Below are 23,755 nucleotides of genomic sequence, written 5' to 3'. Positions count from 1 at the left end.
ACCTTAGCAGAGGTCCTTAATGTCACATATTTATTACTAATAATTTTTTTAACCTCTTCATGAAGCTCTAGTTACTGAGAAGTCTGTTGATGCTATTCAAAAGGATGTGATGTTGAGACTAAGGACTGAGGGGCCATGACACCACCATGGGATACATTTGACCTAAGGGACCTCATCATTTTTCCCCCTAGAGCAACACTTGAGAAAGTTCTATCACATCCAGACTGATGTTCTTAGGTGGGATACATAGCATGGGATATACCAACTACATTTTCTCTGGAACCTGCTCCCTGCTTACCAAAAAAATTCAAAATTTTTGAGTCTTAGGTGATGCTAGCAAGCACAGTTCTGTACAACTGTTCTCCAATTACAGCAACCTGTTCTGATCATGAAAGAAAGGGAACCAACTGAACTTGCGCAGGCCTATCATATGGCAACTTCCCACCAGTCCTTTCTCCAAGACCTTCCAGAGATCAAAGGGTGTGAAGGTACTATAAAGTATAACTGATATGTTTGTAAGAAAAACAGGCTTCATGTTGTAAAAACACAGATTCTTACAAATCCATTCATCATAGAAACTTCAGAGAGGAAAATGATAGTCATCTATTTACCAAGACATTTCCCCCAATTTTGGAGGGTAGCCGACATCAAACAAATGAACAAAAGGGGACCTTTCCTTTCTCCGCTCCTGCCCGCCTGACGAGGGATTCAGACAAGATTGCCTGGTACTGTTAGGGTGACACAGCCCACCCTCCCCAATTTTCCCCCATAGATGAAGTTTCATATGCTGAATCAACTACTGCTGCTACCTAAGCAGTCACCAAGGCGCCGGAGGAAGCAGCAGGGCCATTCATTACTATTTCTAGCACGCTCTCTTGCCTGTCTCACATCTATCTTCCTATCACCCAGAGCTTTCTTCACTCCATCCACCTACCCAAACCCTGGCCTTCCTCTTGTATCTAATCGAGATACACCAGGCATACTCCACAGACATTTCATCTCAAACACATTCAATTTCTGTCTCTCTATTACTTTCATTCCCCAAAATTCCGATCTATACATCAAAGTTGGTACAGTCACTTTCTCATACAGAACTCTCTTTACATTCATGTCTAACCCTTTATTTTTTACCACTCCCTTCACTGCCCCCATCACTTTGCATCCTTCATTCACTCTCTGAGGTACATCTGCATCCACTCCACCATTTGCTGCAATAACAGACCCAAAATACTTGAACTGATCTATTTCAAGTAACTCTCCATTCAACATGACATTCAACCTCGCACCACCCTCCCTTCTCATGCATGTCATAATGTTACTCTTACCCACATTAACTCTCAACTTGCTTCTCTCACATATCCTTCCAAACTCTGTCACTAATCGACCAAGCTTCTCTTCCGGGTCTGCAACCAGTACAGTATCATACGCAAACAACAACTGATTTACCTCCCATTCATGGTCACTATCCTCTATCAGTTTCAATCCTCGACCAAGCACTCCAGCAATCACCTCTCTCACCACTTCAACAAACAAGTTGAACAACCACGGCAACATCACACATCCCTGTCTCAGCCCCACTCCCACTCTCACTGGAAACCAATCGCTCACTTCATTTCCTATCCTAACACATGCTTTACTACCTTTGTAGAAACTTTTCACTGCTTGCAACAGCCTTCCACCAATTCGATATAACCTCATCACATTCCACATAGCTTCCCTATTAACTCTATCATACGCTTTCTCTAGATCCTTAAACGCAACAATCAACTCCTTGCCTTTTGCTAAATATTACTCGCATATCTGCCTAACTGTATAAATCTGATTCATACATTCCCTACCTCTTCTAAAACAACCCTGTACTTCTAAGACTGCATTCTCTGTTTTTTCTTCATCCTATTAATCAGTACTTTACCATACACTTTTTCAATCACACTCAACAAACTAATACCCCTTGAATTACAACACCCATGCACATCTCCCTTAGCCTTACAGTATATAGTGGTACAATACACGCACACACCCAGTCTACTAGTACCATTGACAACGTAAAACACATATAAAACAATCTCACCAACCATTCAAGTACAGTCACACCCCCTTCCTTCAACATCTCAGCTCTCACACCATCCATACCAGGTGCTTTCCCTACTCTCATTTAATCTAATGCTCTCCTCACTTCCTCTCTTGTAATCTCTCTCTCATTCTCATCTCCCATTACTAGCACCTCAACACCTGCAATAACAATTATATCTGCCTCCCTATTATCCTCAACATTCAGTAAACTTTCAAAATATTCCACCCACATTTCCTTGCCTCTTCTCCTATTAACAACCTTCCATTTCCATCTTTCACTGTCTTTTCAATTCTTGAACCACACTTCCTTACTCTCTTCACTTCTTTCCAGTCAGCTGCCCTCTTTGACTCAGCTATCTTACGTTTTACTTCCACATTTTTCTCTCTATATCTTTCATACTTCTCTTCACTATTACTCTGCAGCCATTCTTCAAATGCCCTCTTTTTCTCTTCCACTTATATCTTCACTCGTTCATTCAACCATTTACTACCCTTCATCATGCTGCCTCCAACTATCCTCTTTCCACACACATCACTTACAATCCCAACAAAATTTTGTTTTACTAACTTCCACTCATCTAAATTACCAGTTTCTATCACTTTCACTGTGTCATATGCCATTTCCAACCTTTCTTGATATTCACTTTTTACCTCAGGTTTAATTAGCTCTTCAACCTTCACTACCTCTGTAAACGCAGGGAAGTTTCACGCATGGAAATTTCACTCAGGGAAATTTCACTTTTCCCTGCGCAACTTTGAATGACGGTTCGTGGTAAATCCAAAATTTTTAATTAAATTTCGGTCACTAATAGAGGCGTACCGTTACCAAATAATAAGAATATTAAAATGAGGAAGTTTCCGTCAGAAACAATAATTATGGGGGACACCTTTTATATGTTAGCAACAAAAGAAAACAAAAGAACCATCAGTCCATCTCCCGCCGCCCCTCTGTCAAGCGCTTGGGAAAGCGGCAGGTGGGTCTTTCAAACAGTACCAGGCGTTGAGAGTAAACATGCTTGAGAGAGTCCACATCGACGACTTTAAGATGGAATTATGATATAAGGTAAGCATCACAGTGTTCTGAGATTTATAGACGTAAAAGGGTTGCCAGGGTTGCTTTTTAAATAACAATAGCTAAATAGGGTTGCTAATATGATGAATTATAGACACATGAAATAAAGTGAGGGGTGTGCTTGTGTTAACAGTGGCGTACCCTCGGTAGGGACTTGCCTGCAGCCTATGAGGGGACAGAGCTGGACGGTCTTTGCAGTGGACACACAAACAAATTTGTAAGTAAAAGATGTTATCAAGAGGTCTTTACAATTTAAGGAGGGAAAATAGAGTTCGTAAGGGATTAAGCTAGATAAAATATGCCACAGATCGAATAACTATTTAGTGGAATTCTCTCATGACTTAATGATGTCTATTAATGCTTAGTGCATATTTCTTAAAGATTCGATATATAGCAGAACCAAGGGATTCACCCACCTAGTATTACGAATTTTGTAATCAAGTTATTATACCAGAGGTCTTTATTGGAAATATTAATAAAAATGTGTAACATGGAAGAAATAGAATACAAAGGAATTACAATTACTGAAATTATAGCAATAGAGTTTTTCCAATAATGTTGTTTTGAAATGTGTAGAGAATAGGGTTTTTCTTTAAATATGTTTTTTTTTTTTTTTTTAGAATAATTGAAGAATTGTCACCATATGAATTTCTCATTGTATGTAATTTTTCCAGTGACCTTCGACTAAATAAATCCTTCAAAATGAGGGCGAGTACTTTAAATAACCCACGAAGAAGGGCCGTTTAGCAGTCAAAATTTCGTTTGTTTTATGGTACAGCGTGGGTGGAAGTCTGAAGGAGCACGTGGAGTCACGCACCTGGTCCCTCTGGAAAGCTGAGAAAAATAACAAGTCGTCTGCCGACATCATGCAACAAGCTAAGTGGAAAAGAGAAAATTATGATATATAATAGGCGCAATTAGGTAATGTCTGCTCATGTTTAAGGTTGGCTGCTGTCAACAAGAGTGATAGATTTTCATTCACGGGACCCAGATTTATGAGGGTATTAAATGTTCGTAAGTTGCAATGCGTGATTATCTTATTAATATATAAGATATTGACGAAGTTCATCGAGGAAATTGTCCTGTAGTGTAATATTTTTGAAGTGCCAATTATCTTGGTTTTTTTTATGACAGAGGAGTTGATGTTTAATTAAAAATAGCATGAAAATTTTACATTTGAACTTGAGTAGTTTATTTGTAAAGCATTTTCAATTAGAAGGTGAGCATGGACAGATGTGTGTAGTGCATTAAGACTTGGAGAAAGTCAGAATGTTGGGTTCTCCGGTCATTATTCATGTATTTTGATTCGATTTAGTAACATCTGATCGTCGAGGGAAACCTCATGGAATTTTTATAATGTGGTCCCTTGGTTCTGTATTTGGTTCGGGTATAATCGTCTATAGGTACTCATAACTGGTTTTAGGTTAATGGTATCACAGGTTTGCTTTAATACATAAGTTTATTCTGTGTGTGGCATGAAAATATTTCTTAGAATGTCCAATTTAGAACCCATTCAAATGAGAACTTAGCACGTAACGTTACGGTTACCCAATTTAACTTTACTAATTTGTGGATTATGTATATGAAGAAACCCTTTCCAACGTCGGTTACGGGCTCTGTAATCCTAAGCCAATGGTCACTAAAGTTCTCAGTTTGACAGATGTTAGTTTGCCACATGCCGCACGGTATTAGAACTTAGGTATAAAAAGGAGGGACTTAGCTATTTCAAGTAGGAGCTATAGAAGTTATTTCAGGTAGAGGCTTTGATATGTCAAATAGAAGTTATTTCAGGTAGGAGTTCTTTCAGGTAGAGGCTTTGATATGTCAAATAGAAGTTATTTCAGGTAGGAGTTCTTTCAGGAAGAAGCTGGGATATGTCAAATAGAAGTTATTTCAGGTAGGAGTTCTTTCAGGAAGTGGCTGGGATATGTCAAATAGAAGTTATTTCAGGTAGGAGTTTCTTTCAGGTGGAGGCTGGGACATGTCAAATAGAAGTTATTTTAAGTAGGACTGGGACACGAGACATTGATACATTTAGGGATTGCTCTCTAGGCTTAGAGGATTTTTAGGAAGTCGCAACATAGGTACTGTTAGTGGTCTTCATTGAGTAGTGCAGGTTCTCGGCCACTCATTGGTTAGGTCAACTACGATTCAACTAGAGAATTTTGTTAGCTCATAGGGAGGGATGGAACGGAGCCTAGGAAAATGGAGACCCTAAAGGTTGCGCAATTGAGGGAAGAATTGGAAGTTAGACGCCTCCCAAAAGGAGGGAACAAGTCTGAATTGTGTCAGCGTCTAGGTGAAGCCCTAGAGAAGGATGGCGTAGAGGTACAGGAGTTTTTGCAGGGACTTGAGGCTAGGTAGGATAGTGGAGTTAATCAGGGCCACAAGATAGGCGAGTGCACTGAAGAGCCCACGGAAGTGGAAGGTCATTTAAATTTGGGGGATAGCGCATCAGTCATTGGTATGCAATCTGTTGCTTCCGGGAGATCTCAACAGTCGCGCGCGAGTTCTACTGGGAGCATGGGTGTATTATTAGCTGTTTCTAGAGCCAGGTTGGCAGCACAATTATGGGTGATGAAGGAGATAAAGGTCATAGAGTGAGAGGAAGCAGCGCTAAAATCTAAGAGGGAGATGCTCGGTTTAGAGGCAGAGTTAGTTGGAGTGGAGGCAGAGGAGAAGGTTTTACAAGATCTTGAGGAGAATGATAAAGAAATAACTCACATCCCTAGGATAAGGGACCACACAAACCCTGTGATGTAAGTGGGAGTGAGAGACCGATGCATTTGAATATGGGAGCGCCCGAGATTGGGTTAGGTGGATGCTGTTGCTCGGGCGGGAATGACCAAGGGGACTTGAGCAATAAGGAAGTCATGCAAGCGTTAACCTCTTGCAGCCTTAAAAGCTTGATGCCCAAGCAGGATATAGCTAAGTTTGATGGGGATCGTACAAAGTATTTTAAGTTCATTCGCTCATTTGATGAAGTCTTTAGTAGCCAGTTGACGAATGATAAGGAAAGGCTGAGGTATCTGGATTTATACACGACAGGCATGCCAAATGATATTGTGGCAGCTTGCCTCCACTTAGAAGCTTCAGAGGGCTATAAGCAGGCAAGGAAGTTTCTGGAGGAGCGATATGGCAACCTTGAACAGATAGCCACTGCGTTTGTGGATAAGATCATTAAATGGAAAGATATAAGGGAAAACAACGCGGAAGACTATGACGAGTACTCGGTGGCACTCAAAACCTGCAGAAATGCAATTTCGTGCGTCCCTTATGGCATCGCCGAATTGCAAAATCCAAAAACAATGAGGTTGATCCTTAGCAAGTTCTCCTCTAGGGTGCAGACTCGATGGTGTAGAGTTGCTGATAAGATTATTGAGGAGAAAAAGAGGACTGTGTCGTTTGATGATTTGGTAAGTTTTATTGAAGGAGAGGCTAGGGTCTTGAAACATCCTCTATTTGGGTGCCACCTATTTCAGAAGGGCAGAAGGGAAGACACCCCTCGGATAGGAGAAGGAAAAGCACCAAGCAGGGCTGAGTGTTTAACTAAGGCTAGGAAAGTTTCATGTAACAGAACTGCCCCGCTTTCATGCTGGTACTGTACAGGACCCCATATAGTGGATGAATGCCACCAAATATCTCAAATGGGACCTGAGGAAAAACTGGGAGCCATAGGGGAGTTGGGGGTCTGTTTTGACAGTCTGAGAAGTGGTCATAGGTCTCAGTATTGCAGAAACAGGAAAAGTTGTAACATATGTAATGGAAATCACCCAACTCTGTTGCATCGACACCAGGAGTGCTCAAATAGAGCCTTAATGGCTCAGAAGGAAGGAACACATGACAAAATTGCTATGTTCAGGGCAGTTAGAGGAGGTAGCATTGGTACAGGGATGTCAGTTGTGCCGATAAGGATTAGGTCAAGGGAAGGAAGGGAGGTTTTCACGAAGGCCTTCTTGGACAATGAGAGTTCCACATGCATTGTCTCGGAAGCTTTAATGCAGACTCTAGGCAGCACTGAGAGGCAGGACATTAAGGTGAATGTTGATACCATCAACGGAGTAGGGGAAGTTGCATGCAGCCTAATCTCGGGATTGTCAGTATTGGACTATGAGGGCAAGACTTGCATTACACTCCCCCCGGTGTTGAGTGCCCCTCGCATACCAATTGATGAGTGTGATGTGGTCAGGTCTGGAGATCTGGAACGCTGGCCACACTTGCGAGAGATTTACATCCCAGAGGTAGAAGCGGAGGTAGGTTTATTAATTGGGAACAATGTTCCTCACCTGCTTGAGCCAAGGGAAGTTATCAATTCAACACGCCTCCATGAACCACATGCCATACGAACATTATTGGGCTGGGTGGTATGTGGAGCAAAGGACAAAAGGTGTCAAGAGCATGTCAATAGGATCCAAGTGACAAGCAAGCGCCTTGAGTTAGACCGCATGCTGGTTGAGAGTTATGATCGTGAGTATGACGATGTTGCATCTAACAGAAGGGAAATGTCTGCAGATGACAGGAAATGGCTAGAGATAATAGAGAAAGGGGTTAGAACTGTAGGAGGAAGTTACGAGGTGCCATTGCCTCTGCGTGGCAATCATGGGCCATTGCCAGAAACAAGGGACATCGCATTGCACCGTATGCACAGCCTTCGTAAGAAGCTAGTGAAGGATGGTAACTACGCTAAGCAGTATAGTGCCTTCATGAGAGAGATGCAACAGAAAGGCTATACTGAGCGAGTGACCGCAACCAGCCCGGGAAATGTGTGGTACATTTCTCATTTTGGTTTGCAACATCCAGACAAGCCAGACAAGGTCCGTGTTGTATTTGACTGTGCAAGGAAGGTGGAGGGTACATCATTGAATAACCTACTATTGCAGGGACCTGATATGATGAACTCTTTGCTGGGCGTATTGGTAAAGTTTAGGGGAGGTGTATTTGCCTATAGAGGAGATATAAATACTATGTTCTATCAGGTACGGGTACAAGAGCATCAGCTGGATTACCTCAGGTTCTTTTGGTGGGAAAATAGTCTTGACAAGGAACCCAAAGAGTGGAAAATGACAGTCCACCTGTTCGGGGCCTTCTCTTCTCCGAGCATTACAAACTTCGTGCTGAAACAGACGGCAAGCGACTTTGGGAATGAATTTTCAGAGGAAACACGATTCACAGTTGCCAACAATTTTTTATGTAGATGACTGCTTGAGAGCCAAGGATCGCAAAGATGCACTGTTAGTCAATTTGTTAGAGGTTAAGGAGCTCTGCAAAAAAGGGGGATTTACATTGACAAAGTTCAGCAGCCCTTGTGTGGAGGTTATGTCATCCATCCCGAGGGAGTGGTACAGTAGGAGCACCTCAGAGCTTATAGAGGGATCAGAGTCACATAAGACAAAGGCTTTGGTAGTACAGTGGGACTTGGCCACTGATGAATTGGGTGTCCGAATAGAGCTAATATCAGTTCCAAGGACTAAGCGGGACCTGTTGTCAGCCATAGCCTCGATTTACGATCCACTCGGAATATTGGCGCCAGTTTTAATCGAGGGTAGGGTCATCATGCAGGACCTCTGCCGATTAAAGATAGCTTGGGACATGGAATTGGACTCTGACACTACGGACCGCATCAAGGCGTGGACAAACAAGCTGAGCCAGACCAGCGGGACAAGTGCGCCCAGAAGCCTGAAGGTTATTCCATGGGAATCAGCCACCCTAGTACAGTTGCATTTGTTTTTAGATGCAAGCATCATGGCTTTGGGAGTAGTGGCATACTTGCGGGTCTCGGACCCGTGGGGAAACGTATCTTGCAGATTCATCATGGGAAAGGCAAGGGTAGCACCATTGAAACATGTTTCAGTGCCCCGCCTAGAACATAGTGCAGCGGTACTGGACGTAAGACTAGGAAGCACTATTCTGACCATGATAGATTTCAGGGTAGATGTGGTGTATTATTGGACCGACTCAACAACTGTCTTGCGATATATTAGGAATGATCAGGCCAGATACCAGACATTTGTGGCAAACCGTGTCTCTATGATAAGGGAGGGCAGTGATCAGAAAGAGTGGAGGTATGTTAACTCTGAGTGGAACCCAGAAGACGATGCAACACGTTCCAAGCAGTCAGAAAGGTGGCGAAAAGGGCCGGAGTTTTTGTTGAAGGAGGAGTGCTTCTGGCCAACTGAGCCAGCTCAAATGTCAGATGGTGTGGAAGGATTAGAAGTTAAGCATGAGATAAGACCAACAGGAACTAGAGGCTACCAAATAATTAGTTTCAGGATTGGGATGGACATCAGGCAAACAGGTATGTATAAAATCATCCACCACTATTCCAGGTGGATCAAGCTCCTTAGAGCTTTGGGTTGGTTGTTGCTATTTGCTAGGTACATTATTTATAAACACAGGCAGCTTCTCAGCGAGCTAGATATGCATTTGTCCACCAAAATTATTAGCTTGGCGGAGACGATGGTAGTGCAGGTAACACAGCGTGTTGATTACGAATTAGAGATAGAGAGCCTTGAGAAGGGAGGAACTATTAGGGCCTCTAGCTCCCTAAGAAGTTTGAAACCAATCCTGAGAAATGGGCTTCTGTGCGTTGGAGGTAGGTTATCTTCGGCAAATATCTCTCCAAGCGAATGGCATCCAATTATTTTGCCGTATAAGGGCCCCTTGACAGACATGGTGATCCAGTATTATCATGAGCATTCTAACCATATGGGTGTAATGCATGTGCTGAGCCTGATGAGGGAGAAATTTTGGGTAATTAAGTGCCATGCAGCAGTGCGACGCGTGCTGAGTAGATACGTTAGGTGTCGCAGGGCACATGGAAAGGTTATCGAGCAGCTAATGGCCGATTTACCACCTGATCGTGTGGAGTCGGGGAAACCCCCATTTTATCGCGCTGGGGTGGACCTTTTTGGGCCATTCTACATAAAACGAGGCAGAGCACAGATGAAGCATTGGGGAGTTATATTCACTTGCTTGAACATGAGGGCCATACACTTGGAGGTGGCCTCAAATCTCACATTAGATTCGTTCATTAGTGCCTTCAGGAGGTTTTTGGCTCGTCGTGGTCAGGTCAAGACAGTTAGATGCGACTGCGGTACTAATATTGTGGGATCGCGGAAAGTTTTCGACTCCAGTTATGAGTTCTTGGCAGGAAACAAGGTGCGCAATGAGTTGCTCGGGTGTGGTGTGGAATTTATTTTCAATCCTCCCGGCGCCTCACATTTTGGTGGAGCATGGGAGCGGTTGATAGGTACCGTGAGGAGGGTCTTAGATATAGTCTTGGGGACACAGCAATTGGATTATGAAGGGCTATGCACACTCTTTTGTGAAGTGGAGGCAACGGTTAACAGTAGGCCCCTTACTGTCGTCACCTCAGACAGTAGAGACCCGGTTCCACTCACACCGAACAAGCTTTTAAACATGGGAGATTCGCCTGTAGGCTGCGACATTGCAATAGGTGGCCACTCTAAGCAAAGATGGAAGCAGGTGCAGCATATGGCCGAGCAGTTCTGGGCCCGTTGGAAACGTGATTACCTGTTGGTGTTACAACAGCGCCAGAAATGGCTCAAAGAGCGACGAAACGTCGGGGTGGGAGACGTAGTCCTTATGGTCAAGGAGAATGAGGCACGCTGCCATTGGCCATTGGCTAGAGTAGTGCAGACCAAAGTAGGAAAAGATGGTTTGGAGAGGACGGTGACTGTCAGGAGAGAGGGCAAGGAATACGACAGACCGCTGTCGAAGCTTGTTTTAATTTTAGAGGAAGAGACGGATCTAATGGGCGTTACAGAACGATAAGCTGTTGAACCCCCATGTGCTCAAGAGGTTTCAAAGGGGCGGGTGTAAACGCAGGGAAGTTTCACGCATGGAAATTTCACTCAGGGAAATTTCACTTTTCCCTACTCGTCCTAGGGCGGATGATGTCAGCATACGGTGGTGTTACGCCTTTCATCCTCCATTTCTGTCTATTAGTACTGACCTCTTTTACCTTCACTGGCATAAAGGGTAAGTTGGCCAAATAAGAGTCAGATGGATTAGGACCTTCAGCAGAGACTTAAGCAGGTTGGAGATGAACGTTTTCACCCATGGAGGAAGTTCTGATCCTCTAAGTAAACCCTGGAATTCCCTAGGAAAGTGTACTTTTGGGGGAACTCCAGAAGGAGCTCCAGTCAATGCAGGTGATAATCTCTGAAGCAGAGGAACACGTTCCTTCGGACGTTAAGGAAGGTCCGGACTAATAAGTACATTAGCGAACCTATTAGGAGGCTCCTTGAAACACTCTGGAAAGGGTGTTGGTCATCCGCTGGAGGTAGAAGAAGCTGAGGTATGAGGCGTTGGTACCGCACTTGCTCACGGTTCTGACATGTCTGCTTGTGAATTGCTTGCAAAAACGGCCGATTTTCTCGCAAAATTACGAGATTAATGCGTGAATGCATGCGATTCCCAAGCAGAGGTGCTCGCAACAGGAGCACTAGGAGCCATATAGGAAGAGGAAGGTCTAACACCTTCCTGCTGCCTAAGAGAAGACCCTATGTCCAATGAAGTTGGCAGAGGAGGCTTCTGAGTAGGGACCGCTTTAGTTGGAGAATGTGCCACCGCAAGACGGGTTTCCAAGCGTCGAGTAGGCGAACGCTTCACTTAGACTCCCCAGGCAGTGAAAGGCACTGGAGGTTCAACTGGACACCTGTTTGAGGAATGGTCATTCACTTCATCAGGTTCAGTCCGAGGCTGTTTGGAAAGAAGGTCTGGTTGAGGGACTACGCACAGATGGACTGCACGTGCGCCTACCTCTACCTCTAGACGAAGAACGTCAAAACCTTGATCACGAACGCTCGGTTCGTGATCGTGAATGAGATGTTTGTGAACAGAAGGTCCAGCTCTCGTTCGAGAACAGCGTGAACATAGCGAATGCCTATCTCGTGAACGTGAGCATCAGCCTCGCGAACGTGAATGTCGTTCTCGTGAACGGTACCCTCGCAAGCGTTAACGCCACCCTCGTGAACGGGAGCGTCGTACTCGCGAGCACGAGCGACGTTCTCGTGATCTAGATCTCTGAGATCTAGAATACGAGCGTCTGGACCTAGGTCTAGACTTTGCTCTAGATCATGTAGAAGGCGGTCGTGTGACTTGTTCTTGTGAAGAAGAACACCTCTGAGGAGAGCGTTGAGACCCACGGTCTTGTGAGCGCCTTCTATAAAAAAAAACTCTCGGATCGTGATGACCTACGATCCGTTAGATCTTCCGATCCTCGTGAATGGCTATCAGGGGAAGAGTGTCCAGAAGGGTGAGGTGATGGCGATACTCGTCCTTAAGCACTATTGGTGGTAGGAGCACTGGTCCCTGAAAGATCTACACCTGCAACCTGCGTGTTCCTGTGGGGAGATGCAAAGGGTTGAAGGTTAGGGGACGACGAGGTCCCAAGATGCAGAAAGCGTTCGTCATCAGCAGGGAGAGGCAAACGTGAGCGATCACCTCATCCACGCATAGAAGGGCCAGGAGAAGGCAAAAGATGGACCTCGTACAATTCCAGAGATTGAGATGTCGACGGCTCCAGGGAAGTCCATCCTGGCACCACGCTGAAGAAGCCACAGAAGCTCCTCCTTCAAAGGGGGTCCCGAAATCCCTAAGGACAACCACACCTGCAACAAATCTGAAAGGGAGAAAGGCTCGAAAGCAGCTAGAAGTGAAGTTGCTCCTCTAGGAGAAGCAACAAAGCCCCAGTATCCCGGGGTTGCCAAGGAGTTAGTCGGTCTGCGCTCCTACTCTATTCTCCCTCGGAAGAGCGCGAGCGAGAGGGAGCTTTAGAAAGAGATTTGGGGGTGCATGAAGAAGAAAAACCCACTTTCCTCGCCCCTGAGGGAGAAAGATCAAGCTTCGCCTTCTTCCTGCACCGCCCAAATTTCTCCCATTGGGAGGCAGGCCACTCCCTACACTCTGCGCAGGGCCAACCCTGCTAACACGAAGGACACAGAGAGTACGGATCGGTCTGTGACGAAAAAATGAAAGTACCACATGCGGCACCCTCGCGCTCTGGACACATTTGCATGAAGGCAATCGTAGAAACGTACACATAAAGGCGATCGTAGAGAGAACATGCACACCTGAAAAAGAGAAAGCAAAATTAAAAGTTCAATGACAGTCAAGGAGAGAGAGGACACATCCGATCTCTACCAAGCCAAAAGAAAAAGGGATGTCTCTCACTGTTGTGAGAGTATATATAGATGCAGCTGGGTACCCCTCAGCTACCCCCAGCTTACCCGCTTATGTGGTTAGTAAGGGTTGCAATCTCGCTATTAAAGTCTAATGGCTACCTTCCAGCTGCGCTGAAAGATAATCCACATAAATAACGGGAGGTTTCTTAGTATAGGAACAATGAAATCATAGAGCAAAGTTTGTACACCAGTCTCCAACATATGAATAAGATATATTTCATGAGTTGGTTCTTAAGTTCAACAAGATTAACTTAGGCATCAAACTCATGACACCCAAATCCCTAATCTCCATTGTTTTTAAATGACAGTTTTTTTTCTAACATGAGTGAGTTAGTCTATATGTATAAAAGAAATTACTACCGCTGTTTTTGCAACCTAAAACACTTTAAAATAAAATTGTATTTATCACAGTTTCTTAATTTTGAAAGTTCATAAGTCGAATGTCCATTTCTAAGAAACTTACTAAATCCTACCAAAGTATTCTGGTCAATGTGACAAAATAAAAAAATTCAAAATAATTTATTTTTGGGCTCGAGCCATGTCGTCCTGATAGAAGTTCCCTTCGGCTGCTTCCTACTGCATAATATTTCTGTGAGTGACATTAGAAAATAATTACCGTCAGGTATCATGGGGTTCCAACCCCTGGAACAACTATCCGTATATAGCATATATAATCAGGGACGTATCCTAAGATAACCATAGATATCTGCACCCCCAACAGACTTTACCCAGTCTAATCCACTAAAGGGAAGGATAAGTGAGGAGCCGTTACATATCCTATCACCTTTCGGTGCTCCCATACGTCTTTGGCGCTTCGTTCCTTTGTTCGCAGCTTCATGCTGCTGTTCTATTGTTTGTTGTGCGCATTTCTCAGACATGCACAGGGGTGAATTTATAGTTGGGGGAAGTACAGTAGTCATCACCATAGGAACAAACTACAGACTTGTGGATGGTCAAGGGAGCCCTACCACTTAACTAATATTCGGGTAGACCAAGCCTGAGTAGTACCAGCAGATGTAGAAGGACTATCCCAAGAAGATGAGAGAAAACAAATAAGTTGTTTTTTTGGCAGAAGATGAAAAGTGTTCCCGTCCTTAGATATCAACAAACATTTCTTGGCTCTCTTTCTATTCTTTTAAATTTCTGCTCACTGCAGAGATCATACCCTACACTCATCACAAGAAGATTCTTGCAAACATGAATTCCCCCTATGCAATATAGACATGTCAAATATTAATTGCCCACAAGTATAATCTTCTTAGCCAATACTTTTCCCTCTGCATAAGCAACGGGAATGCTGAAGAACGGCAGTTTAACATCCATTCACTAACTGACGGAAAGGTAGGTAGGTGGATCCCCTCAACCACTCAAGGTTGCCTAGACAACTGGTTAATGATTCAACAATTGGTCCAGCTTGCACAAGAAATTGATTTTATTGAAAATGACAGAAGTTTGTATTTGAGTTGAAACAAACAGCTATTGCTTACTTTTGCACTGTACATAAATATAAACACTGGAAATTTGATACAATTTGTATTTTTCCTAGCTATACAAACCTAAATCATTTAATGAGGTTAGTTCTGGTTCTGTTTTATACGGCCAGACAAAAAAAAAAAGAATTGGCAGATTGCGTTATGCTATGGTGCTGGGCAGTTAGTGCACATGACAATTTATGCTTGTCCCAAGCATCTAGTCATATCACTATTCTGATTGAAGACTTGAGGGGTAGCTGAGGTGGGACCTTACGAAAATGACTCAGGTCTGTATAGCTAGGAAAAATACAATTTGTATCAAATTTGCAGTTTATTCCTTCCCGGATATAAACTTCTGAGTCATTTAATGGGGAGACTTTCTTAAGTGGGAGAGAAAGTCTCCATGGAGTAATAGGTCTGCCCTTTACCCTCAATCTAAAGAGCCTTACCCGGGTGAAGTGATATGAACATCAAGTGACTTTTAATATTAATATATGCAATATATTGTTATACAGTATATCAGGCAACTAGCTTAATACAGGGCTTTCTTACCTGCATTAGGGAAATTTTAAGTGAGGGCTTCAAGTTCAATCAAAATCGCTTTTCACCTTGATGCTCATAAACATCCGTATAATGCAGAGAGTACTGTAACTGATGCCTGGGATAAAAGCAGTTACTTGTCCCATGAGAGCTTAGATTAGACTATTTGCTGTGCAGAAACAATGGGTCTTATAGAAAATGTGTCAAAGTACCTGTGTGCAATTTTTAAGGTAGTGGTTTGTAAAAGTGGTTTGTCTCTTCAAGACTCCTACTTTTAAAACTTGAGCTACTGAGTGGATTTTGCAGAACGCTAGGGTTGCAGCAAGTCCACATATATCATGGGCTTGAGGGGCAGACTTTGGAGACGCTTCCCCTGAGGACTTATAAAATGCCATGATAATTTCTCTCAAACAAAAAGAAATGGTATTTCTGGAAACCTTCTTTTTGGAATGGCCAGTGCTCACAAACAAATTGGAGATCCTGGGTCTGGGATACTGCGTCCTTTTTAGATATCTACATACTGCTGTTACAGGATATAGTAATGTTATTTGGATCATCAGTTACCTCTTTGAGAGACAAGATCATGAAAGAGTCAAATCAAATATCATTATCAACCTAATTTTGGGTTTTGGCCGCAAATTCAGGAACAAAAGATAAAGACGTTTCTCTCCACCCTCTGGAATGGAACACACAGAGATATATACCTTACAGTTCACTCACTTTCTTGGCTAAAGTTAAGGCAAGTAGAAAGACTGTCTTCAGGGTGAGGTCTCTAAGGCTTTATGCATACCATAAAGAAAGTAGCCACTGACTAATTACAGTGCAGTAGTTAACCCCTTGAGCGAAGAACAACAGTTTGGCAATCTCAGTGTTGTCAGGTGTATGAGGACAGAGGAAAATATGTAAAGAATAGGCCAGACTATTCGGTGTATGTATAGGCAAAGGGAAAATGAGCCGTAACTAGAGAGATGGATCCAATGTAGTACAGTACTGCACTGCCTGGCCAGTCAAAGGACCCAATGACTCTCTAGCAGTAGTATCTCAACAGGTTGGTGGTGCCCTGGTTAACCATTAGAATAAGCAAAGATCATTCTGAACCAACTGTCGTCCCTTGACGGCTCAGCTGGTTTCAATGATGTTTCTCTTCTTGGGGATAAACCTCACCGAGAGAGAGATCACCTGGGACTATGTCCATTTGAGGATCTCTACTGCTAGACTGCATAGCAGGCGAGAGGCTGTACCTCCTTGTTTGGAAATATAGGTTACTACTGTGGAGTTATTGCTCATCAGTACCACAGAGTGACTTATCAGAATATTTGCAAAGTGGAGTATCACTAGTTGCACTGCTTTCTTTTCCAGGAAGTTTATGTGGAAGCTCTTATCTTCTTCTGAGCATAGACCCAAGATATTTTCCTTTCCCATATGGGCGCCACATCCCTGACGAGACGTATCTGTGAACAGCAAGAACTGTGGGGGAGGATCCTGAAGGAGTGTTCCCACTAACAAGTTCTCCTTAAGCCACCGCAGGAGGTCTGATATCACCTCATGAACTTTTTGTAGCAGGGTTGCAGGGGGATCTGAAGCTTGAGATCACAGGTTCTTCAGAGCCCACTGCATTGAGCATAGATACTATCTCCTCAGGGGGACAAGTTTCTCTCATGAAGAGAGGTGACCTAGTAACCTCTGTTTTCACAGGCAGGCAGGAGGTAACCTTTCAGGAAAGTTGCTACTAAAGTCCTGAGCCTCGCTACTCTGTCTGCAGCAGGGAAGGTTTTGGCTTACACCGAGTCTATGTCCATACCCAGATACCTAATGGATTGTTTGGGGACAAAGCTGGACATCTGGAAGTTCATTTGAATCCCTAACTCCTTGCACAGATCCAGCAACTTGTCTCTGTGCTTCAGCAAGAGAGCTCAGGATTCCGCCAAGAGAAGCCAGTCGTCTCAGTATCAGAAAAGTCCGATACCCATGGTATGAGCCCAGGCTAAGGCAGAGACAAAGAATTTGATAAAGACAAGAGTGGTCTATCCACGAACAGGTCTGAATGGCTGCCATGGAAGCTACCTCCATATTTGCCAGTTCAGGACCAGAGATTGTAGTTGGTAAATTCTGCAATCTTTTGGCCGAAACTGAAGGTACAAAGTGAGCCACATCTAGATCAGTGGCTAGAGGGCTCTTAAAAGTGCCAAACTTCTCTGGCTTGGCAGAGATAATGGTGGAAATTTCGAAGACCTACTCGCTTTCAACAAGTTTTCCGCAGCTGAGACCTAAAATTTAAAAAAACTCGAGTGTCTTTCGTTTGGTTGGAAAGGGTCACATCAAACCTAAGTCTTGGATTCTGAGAAAGCAGAAAAATATTGCTAATGCCACTTCATCTATTAGCAGTCTCTGCAAAAGAAGGCACATCCAGACCTCTTAAGTGGCAGATTAGGCTCATGATCTTAATAAAATGAGAGGCCTCAGAACTCAATACTGTACTGGAGCCTCAGGTGGGGTTACATTAGCAGAGCTTGTACTCACACCCCACACATTTGTCTCAGGAGAATCATCAATTGTGATAATGTCCTGTTGATGATTTTCTGATTTGAAAGAGCTCTTTATCCTTCCTCTGACATCTTTCCTTTCCCTTGAGTGAGGAGTCTAGATCATTCCCATCATAAGAGCGGTCATTTCTATGTCTAGATCGAGAGACAGAGGAATTAGTCTCTCATCATGTTCAGATTTGTCGGCACATTCAGATTTAAAATTCTGAACGTTTGGCCGGACAGAATTCTTTGACAAAATTCTAGGTATGGCAGGAATAGTTACATTCGACTTCCCAGCTTTAGGAAGCTTTGAAGAAAATGCCTGCTTGGAGCATGAAGGTATTGCCAAAGCTGGAGGGGGAGACACAACCAAAGTGGTTAGACCACGCTCATAGTACAGAGATGACAAATCTCTTGACTCATCCCGGCCACTCTTTAGAGGAGTTTTCTGCTGAGGACCCCTAGGTATACGAGGCAAGCCTTTCTTGGTAGAACGAGTTGGAGACTGGTAATCGCGATCTTTCAATAAAGCAGCCTCCGTATGAGGGAAATGACAGGCTCAACTCTAAGGTCATTTCAGGAATGGGGAGATGCTTCTACTGTTCTGATCGGAGACACTTCTAACAGGAACATCTTGTCTACATAATCAGAGAGGTATAACTCCCCCCCCCCCCCTCAGCACATTGTGGGGGTGCAGGGTTCTAGACAAGGCTGTATATTCAGGAATAAAAGCATCAAGCGCATTTAGTTTAGGATGCACAGCTGCCGTAGCCAGGGGATCCGCGATAAGAACAGGTTTAATCTCGTAATGCACATTAAAGACACTGGGAGATAATATGCTTACGAAATTTAGGCCATCATCCTGCGTGACAGAAACCTCTAAGGGATTCTGACATGGATAATTAGGATGGGGGAGAACGTTCAATGCCACACTTACTGTACCTTGTGTTTCTTCTCACAACTTTCCGAGGGAGAAGGAGGGAAATGACCTCTCTTGGCTCACTTCTTCCAGCAAGAACAATATCTATCTCATTGGGTAGATGACCATTCCCTACAATACTCACATGTTGATTCTACTAAACATCTCTTTCCTCTACACACCGGACATACCAGGTGAGGAACCACATCTATCCTACTCATAAAGGTTCCACAAGGGCGACCATTATGGCCCGAACAGGAACGCATCAAGCAATTGACAAATAATGGCCTAACACACAGACACAAGAATAAGCAAAAATAAGGGTGATGAGCAGAAGATGCAATTGTCTGATTGTAGGAGTTAAGGCAGGGACGTCCTACTACCTCCATGGCCAGCAGTGAAGTGACTAGAAGCTTGGAACAACAAGTGTAAAATGTCATGCGCACTAGCTACCCAGCAGCATAGCATGACGCAATCCACCGATTCTTTTTTTGTCTGGCCGTAAGAAACAAAACCAGTAGTAACCCTATTACATGACTCAGAAGTTTGCATTCAAGTAGGAATAAAAACAGATCAACTACCACAATCTCTGAACATTTACACATCAGATTTACTTTTTACATTCCTTCAACTATGTATAGAGGAGTGGCACTGATAGGGAGTGTGTGTGGAAGATTCCCTGACCAACAGACAAACAGATTATATTCCTTCATGTACATCTACATGTTTTACCTCTACCTAATATAACAAAAATCCTTTCAACTGTAAATAGTGTTGCAATGACAAGCATGTATGGCAGACCTGTTCGTGGACATAGACAAACTTGAGTCTACCATCATGCAAATCTGCACATGATAGTCTACTTTTTTTGAAATTTGCTTGAAATCCTTGATGAGTTACAATGACAAGGTAAATGTTTTGTACAAACTTATAGACAAAAGATGAACAAACAGATAGCTATTACAATATCATACTTCTAAATAAACTTCCTATACAGTAAAATGAATTTCCAGTTTTATTGGAATTGGAAAAATACAATGCTGAATATTGCATTGGATTTAGCTGTAACGTTGGCATATTCTTATGTACTGTAAGAGAATGTGTAGTAATTCAATTACTATACCTTCAGCTGCTGGCTCCACAATTTTCCCTCTGGGCATGTGTTCAGGTGAGCATATTTGAGATAACAATTATAGTAGTTCCTGCAGTCACAGGGATCACGAAACAATCCATCCCCAGGACATATAACTGTAAAGGGATACAAGTATATATCATTGGTTTTAAAATCTTAAATGCATCCTTAGTAAAGCAATTCAATTATATATTTTGAAAAAAAATACAAAAAATATTGGACTATGAATGGGACAAATATTACATAAAAAAGTACAGGACTTACAAACAGAACACTCATCTTCATGTTGCTTTGTAACACTTTGGTTGTTGAACAGTTGCACAGTCGAAGTTTTTATATCTTCAACATTTTCAATTGTTGCACTAGTAGCAAGATCCCAAAATACCAGAATCCAAAACAAATGCCAAAATGGTGCCATCATCCATGAAACTTCTACGTTTCAAAACACTCCTAAATTCTGTGGACAAAAAAAAGATTTTATTTACAAGTTGCTGTTCAATTTGGTAACATGAAATTGCTAATTATACAATTTTTATATTCACTTGTCTAAAACATACTATTTTATGAATTGTGTGCACCTTACTATACAGTACTTGCACAAATATCAACTTTTCCTCTCATTTATTTTCTTTAGTACACACACACATACACACACACACACACACACACACATATATATATATATATATATATATATATATATATATATATATATATATATTATATATATATATATATATATTTATAATATATATATATATATATATATATATATATATATATATATATATATATATATATATATGTGTGTGTGTGTGCGTGTGTATGTATATATATATATATGTATATGTATGTAAGTAGGTATATATATGTATATATACATATGTATATATATATATATATATATATATATATATATATATATATATATATATATATATATATATATATATATATATATATATATATATATGTGTGTGTGTATAGTGTAAATATATATATGAATTTTTACCTCATACTTGGGATCGAACGCTAGCCCCTTCTAATGAAAGGCCAGGTCGCTTCCAACCATTCCACGAGAGGCCATAAAAGAAGTCGGAACCTAACTGCTAATCTGCAGTTCAGGATTTATCTGGCAAGACATCAGTGTCTTACCACCGAGTTTTCCCCGACTTCCCGGCCCACCACATGACACAATTGATGGTAATTCATTCAAATTCCCCTTAATGAGGTCAATATGGATAAATATCAACTCAACATCGTGCTCAAATAGAAATAAATTTCTACCTCATACTTGGGATCGAACGCTAGCCCCTTCTAATGAAAGGCCAGGTCGCTTCCAACCATTCCACGAGATGCCATATAAGAAGTCGGAACCTAACTGCTAATCTGCAGTTCAGGATTTACCTGGCGAGACATCAGCCTTTTACCAGCGAGTTTTCCCCGACTTCCCGGCCCACCGCGTGACACAATTGTTAGTAATTCATTCAAATTACCCCTAATGAGTCAATATGGATAAATATCAACACAACATCGTGCTCAAATAGAAATAAATTTCTACCTCATACTTGGGATCGAACGTTGGCCCCTTCTAATGAAAGGCCAGGTCACTTCCAACCATTCCACGAGAGGCAATAAAAGAAGTCGGAACCTAACTGCTAATCTGCAGGTCAGGATTTACCTGGCGAGACATCAGTCTCTCACCAGCGAGTTTTCCCCGACTTCCCGGCCAACCATGTGACGCAATTGATAGTAATTCATTCAAATTACCCCTAAGGAGTCAATATGGATAAATATCAACACAACATCGTGCTCAAATAGAAATAAATTTCGACCTCATACTTGGGATTGAACGCTAGCCCCTTCTAATGAAAGGCTAGGTCACTTCCAACCATTCTACGAGAGGCCATAAAAGAAGTCGGAACCTAACTGCTAATCTGCAGTTCAGGATTTTTCTGGCAAGATATCAGTCTCTTACCAGCGAGTTTTCCCCGACTTCCCGGCCAACCATGTGACACAATTGATAGTAATTCCTTTAAATTACCCCTAATGAGTCAATATGGATAAATATCAACTCAACATCGTGCTCAAATAGAAATAAATTTCTACCTCATACCTGGGATCGAACGCTAGCCCCTTCTAAATTTATTTCACTGGAGAGATCCAACTCAAAAGCGTACAGAAGTGGTCTAGCCAGGGCCGATTTACAAGAAGTAATTGTAGTAAAGGCCAGGCCTTGTTTGTGAAGGTGTATGAAGAATGCAAGAGAGAAATCTATCAATATCTCTGTCGGTTTCCTTGCTTTCACAAAGGACACCCATTTCTTCCATGACGATTCGTATTGCCTCCTAGTCGAACTTGACTTGTACTCCTCGATGAAGTCAACTTTATCCTTCGAGACTCCAAACTTTTTGTTCACAGGCGAGAAAATCATGAGATGTAGGTTGCTGGTTCTCGAAGATGAAGCATAGACAGTCGACCTCTTTAACAGTTGAGACAGCAATGAATTTGGCAGAGGAAACAACTTCAGTTTCAACTCTAGGACTAGAGGGAACCAATTGTTTTGGGGCAACTTGTGGGCTACTACCTTTGCTGTCCCTCTGAGTGATCTTAGCTTGTCGAGGACTTTTAGCATGAGATTGGTTTGTGGAAACAGGTAAATGGGATTCCACCTGTTCCAGTCAAGGGACATGGCATCCATCGCTCTGCTTGAGGGTCCATGTAAGGGGCTATGTAACAAGATAGTTTCTTGCTGTCACTCGTTGCGAAGAGGTCGATCTGCAGTTCTGGGACTTTTTCCGATGTGGAGGAGAATGAGTCTGCGTCTAGGGACCATGCTGTCTCTATGGGCTTTCGCCTGGATAGAGCGTCCTCGGTCACATTGTGGAACCCTTGTAAGTGAACTGCTGATAGGTGCCATCCTTCCTCCTTGCCAGGTAGTAGATGGTTGATGTGGGGTGATCTCGAGCCTTGTCGATTTAGACACTTTACTATCACCTCATTGTCCAAGACCAGTCTGATGTGGATTGATCTGCGAGGGGAAAGTCTCTTAAACGTCAGGAATAATTCTATAGCTTCCAAAATGTTGATATGAAATGTTTTGAACTGGCACGACCAGTTCCCTTGCACTTTCTTGTCATGAGAATGACCTCCTCATCCTTCCAAGGAAGCATCCACATGTATCACCACTGATGGTTGCGGTGGCTGCAGGTGAATTATCCATGCTAGGTTCTTGGCTGTTGACCACGGCTTTAATTGCGTGCACATCAAGGCCGGGGTTAACCTTAGTTGATCTCTTCGAGCGTTTGAAGTGTATTTCCTCCAGACTCCTGACGCATCTTTCAAACGTGCCTTTAGCACAGGGTTTGTCACTGCTGCAAACTGGAGAGGGCCCAATACTCTTTCCTGCTGGCGTCTTGAAATCCTCTTGTGACGGATTAGTCTCCTGACAGATAGTGCTATTTCTCTCCTCTTCCTGGATGGAATGGAGAGGTGGTGTGACTTTAAGTTCCACTGGATTCCTAGCCACTGGAACTGTTGAGCTAGAGTGAGACGAGACTTCTTGTGGTTAATCTAGAAGCCCAGGTGTTCCAAAAACTGGATCACTCTGTGGGTTGCGTGCAGACAAGTAGTCTTGGATGCTGCCCATACCAACCAGTCATCTAGATATCATACCACTTGAACACCTTTGGTGCATAACTGTTGGTCGGTTGTGTCTGCTAGCTTCGTGAATATCCTTGGGGCTGTGTTCAGTCCGAAGGGCATTGCTTTGAAGACAAACTTCTTCTTCTGTAGTTTGAATCCTAGGTAGGAG

The 23,755-nt window shown here is 42.8% G+C and overlaps 1 protein-coding gene across 1 annotated transcript in view; it reads right to left on the bottom strand.

The window, feature by feature from the left end:
* Window positions 1–20,404, bottom strand: part of LOC137638805 (chitinase-3-like protein 1) — a 98,029-nt gene extending 77,625 nt beyond the window's left edge. The window contains exons 1-2 of the mRNA XM_068371186.1: window positions 20,206–20,404; window positions 19,933–20,057 (exon numbers count right to left, since the gene is read on the bottom strand). Coding sequence (XP_068227287.1) covers window positions 19,933–20,057; window positions 20,206–20,362 — 282 coding nt within the window. The 5' untranslated portion in view covers window positions 20,363–20,404. The remainder of the gene's footprint in view (window positions 1–19,932; window positions 20,058–20,205) is intronic.
* Between the last annotated feature and the right edge of the window lie 3,351 nt (window positions 20,405–23,755).

The sequence above is a fragment of the Palaemon carinicauda genome, chromosome 3 (genome assembly GCF_036898095.1).
Source record: "Palaemon carinicauda isolate YSFRI2023 chromosome 3, ASM3689809v2, whole genome shotgun sequence".
Lineage (NCBI taxonomy): Eukaryota > Metazoa > Arthropoda > Malacostraca > Decapoda > Palaemonidae > Palaemon > Palaemon carinicauda.
The sequence above is the reverse complement of the archived record's forward strand: the minus strand, read 5'-3'. Positions and strand labels throughout refer to the sequence as shown.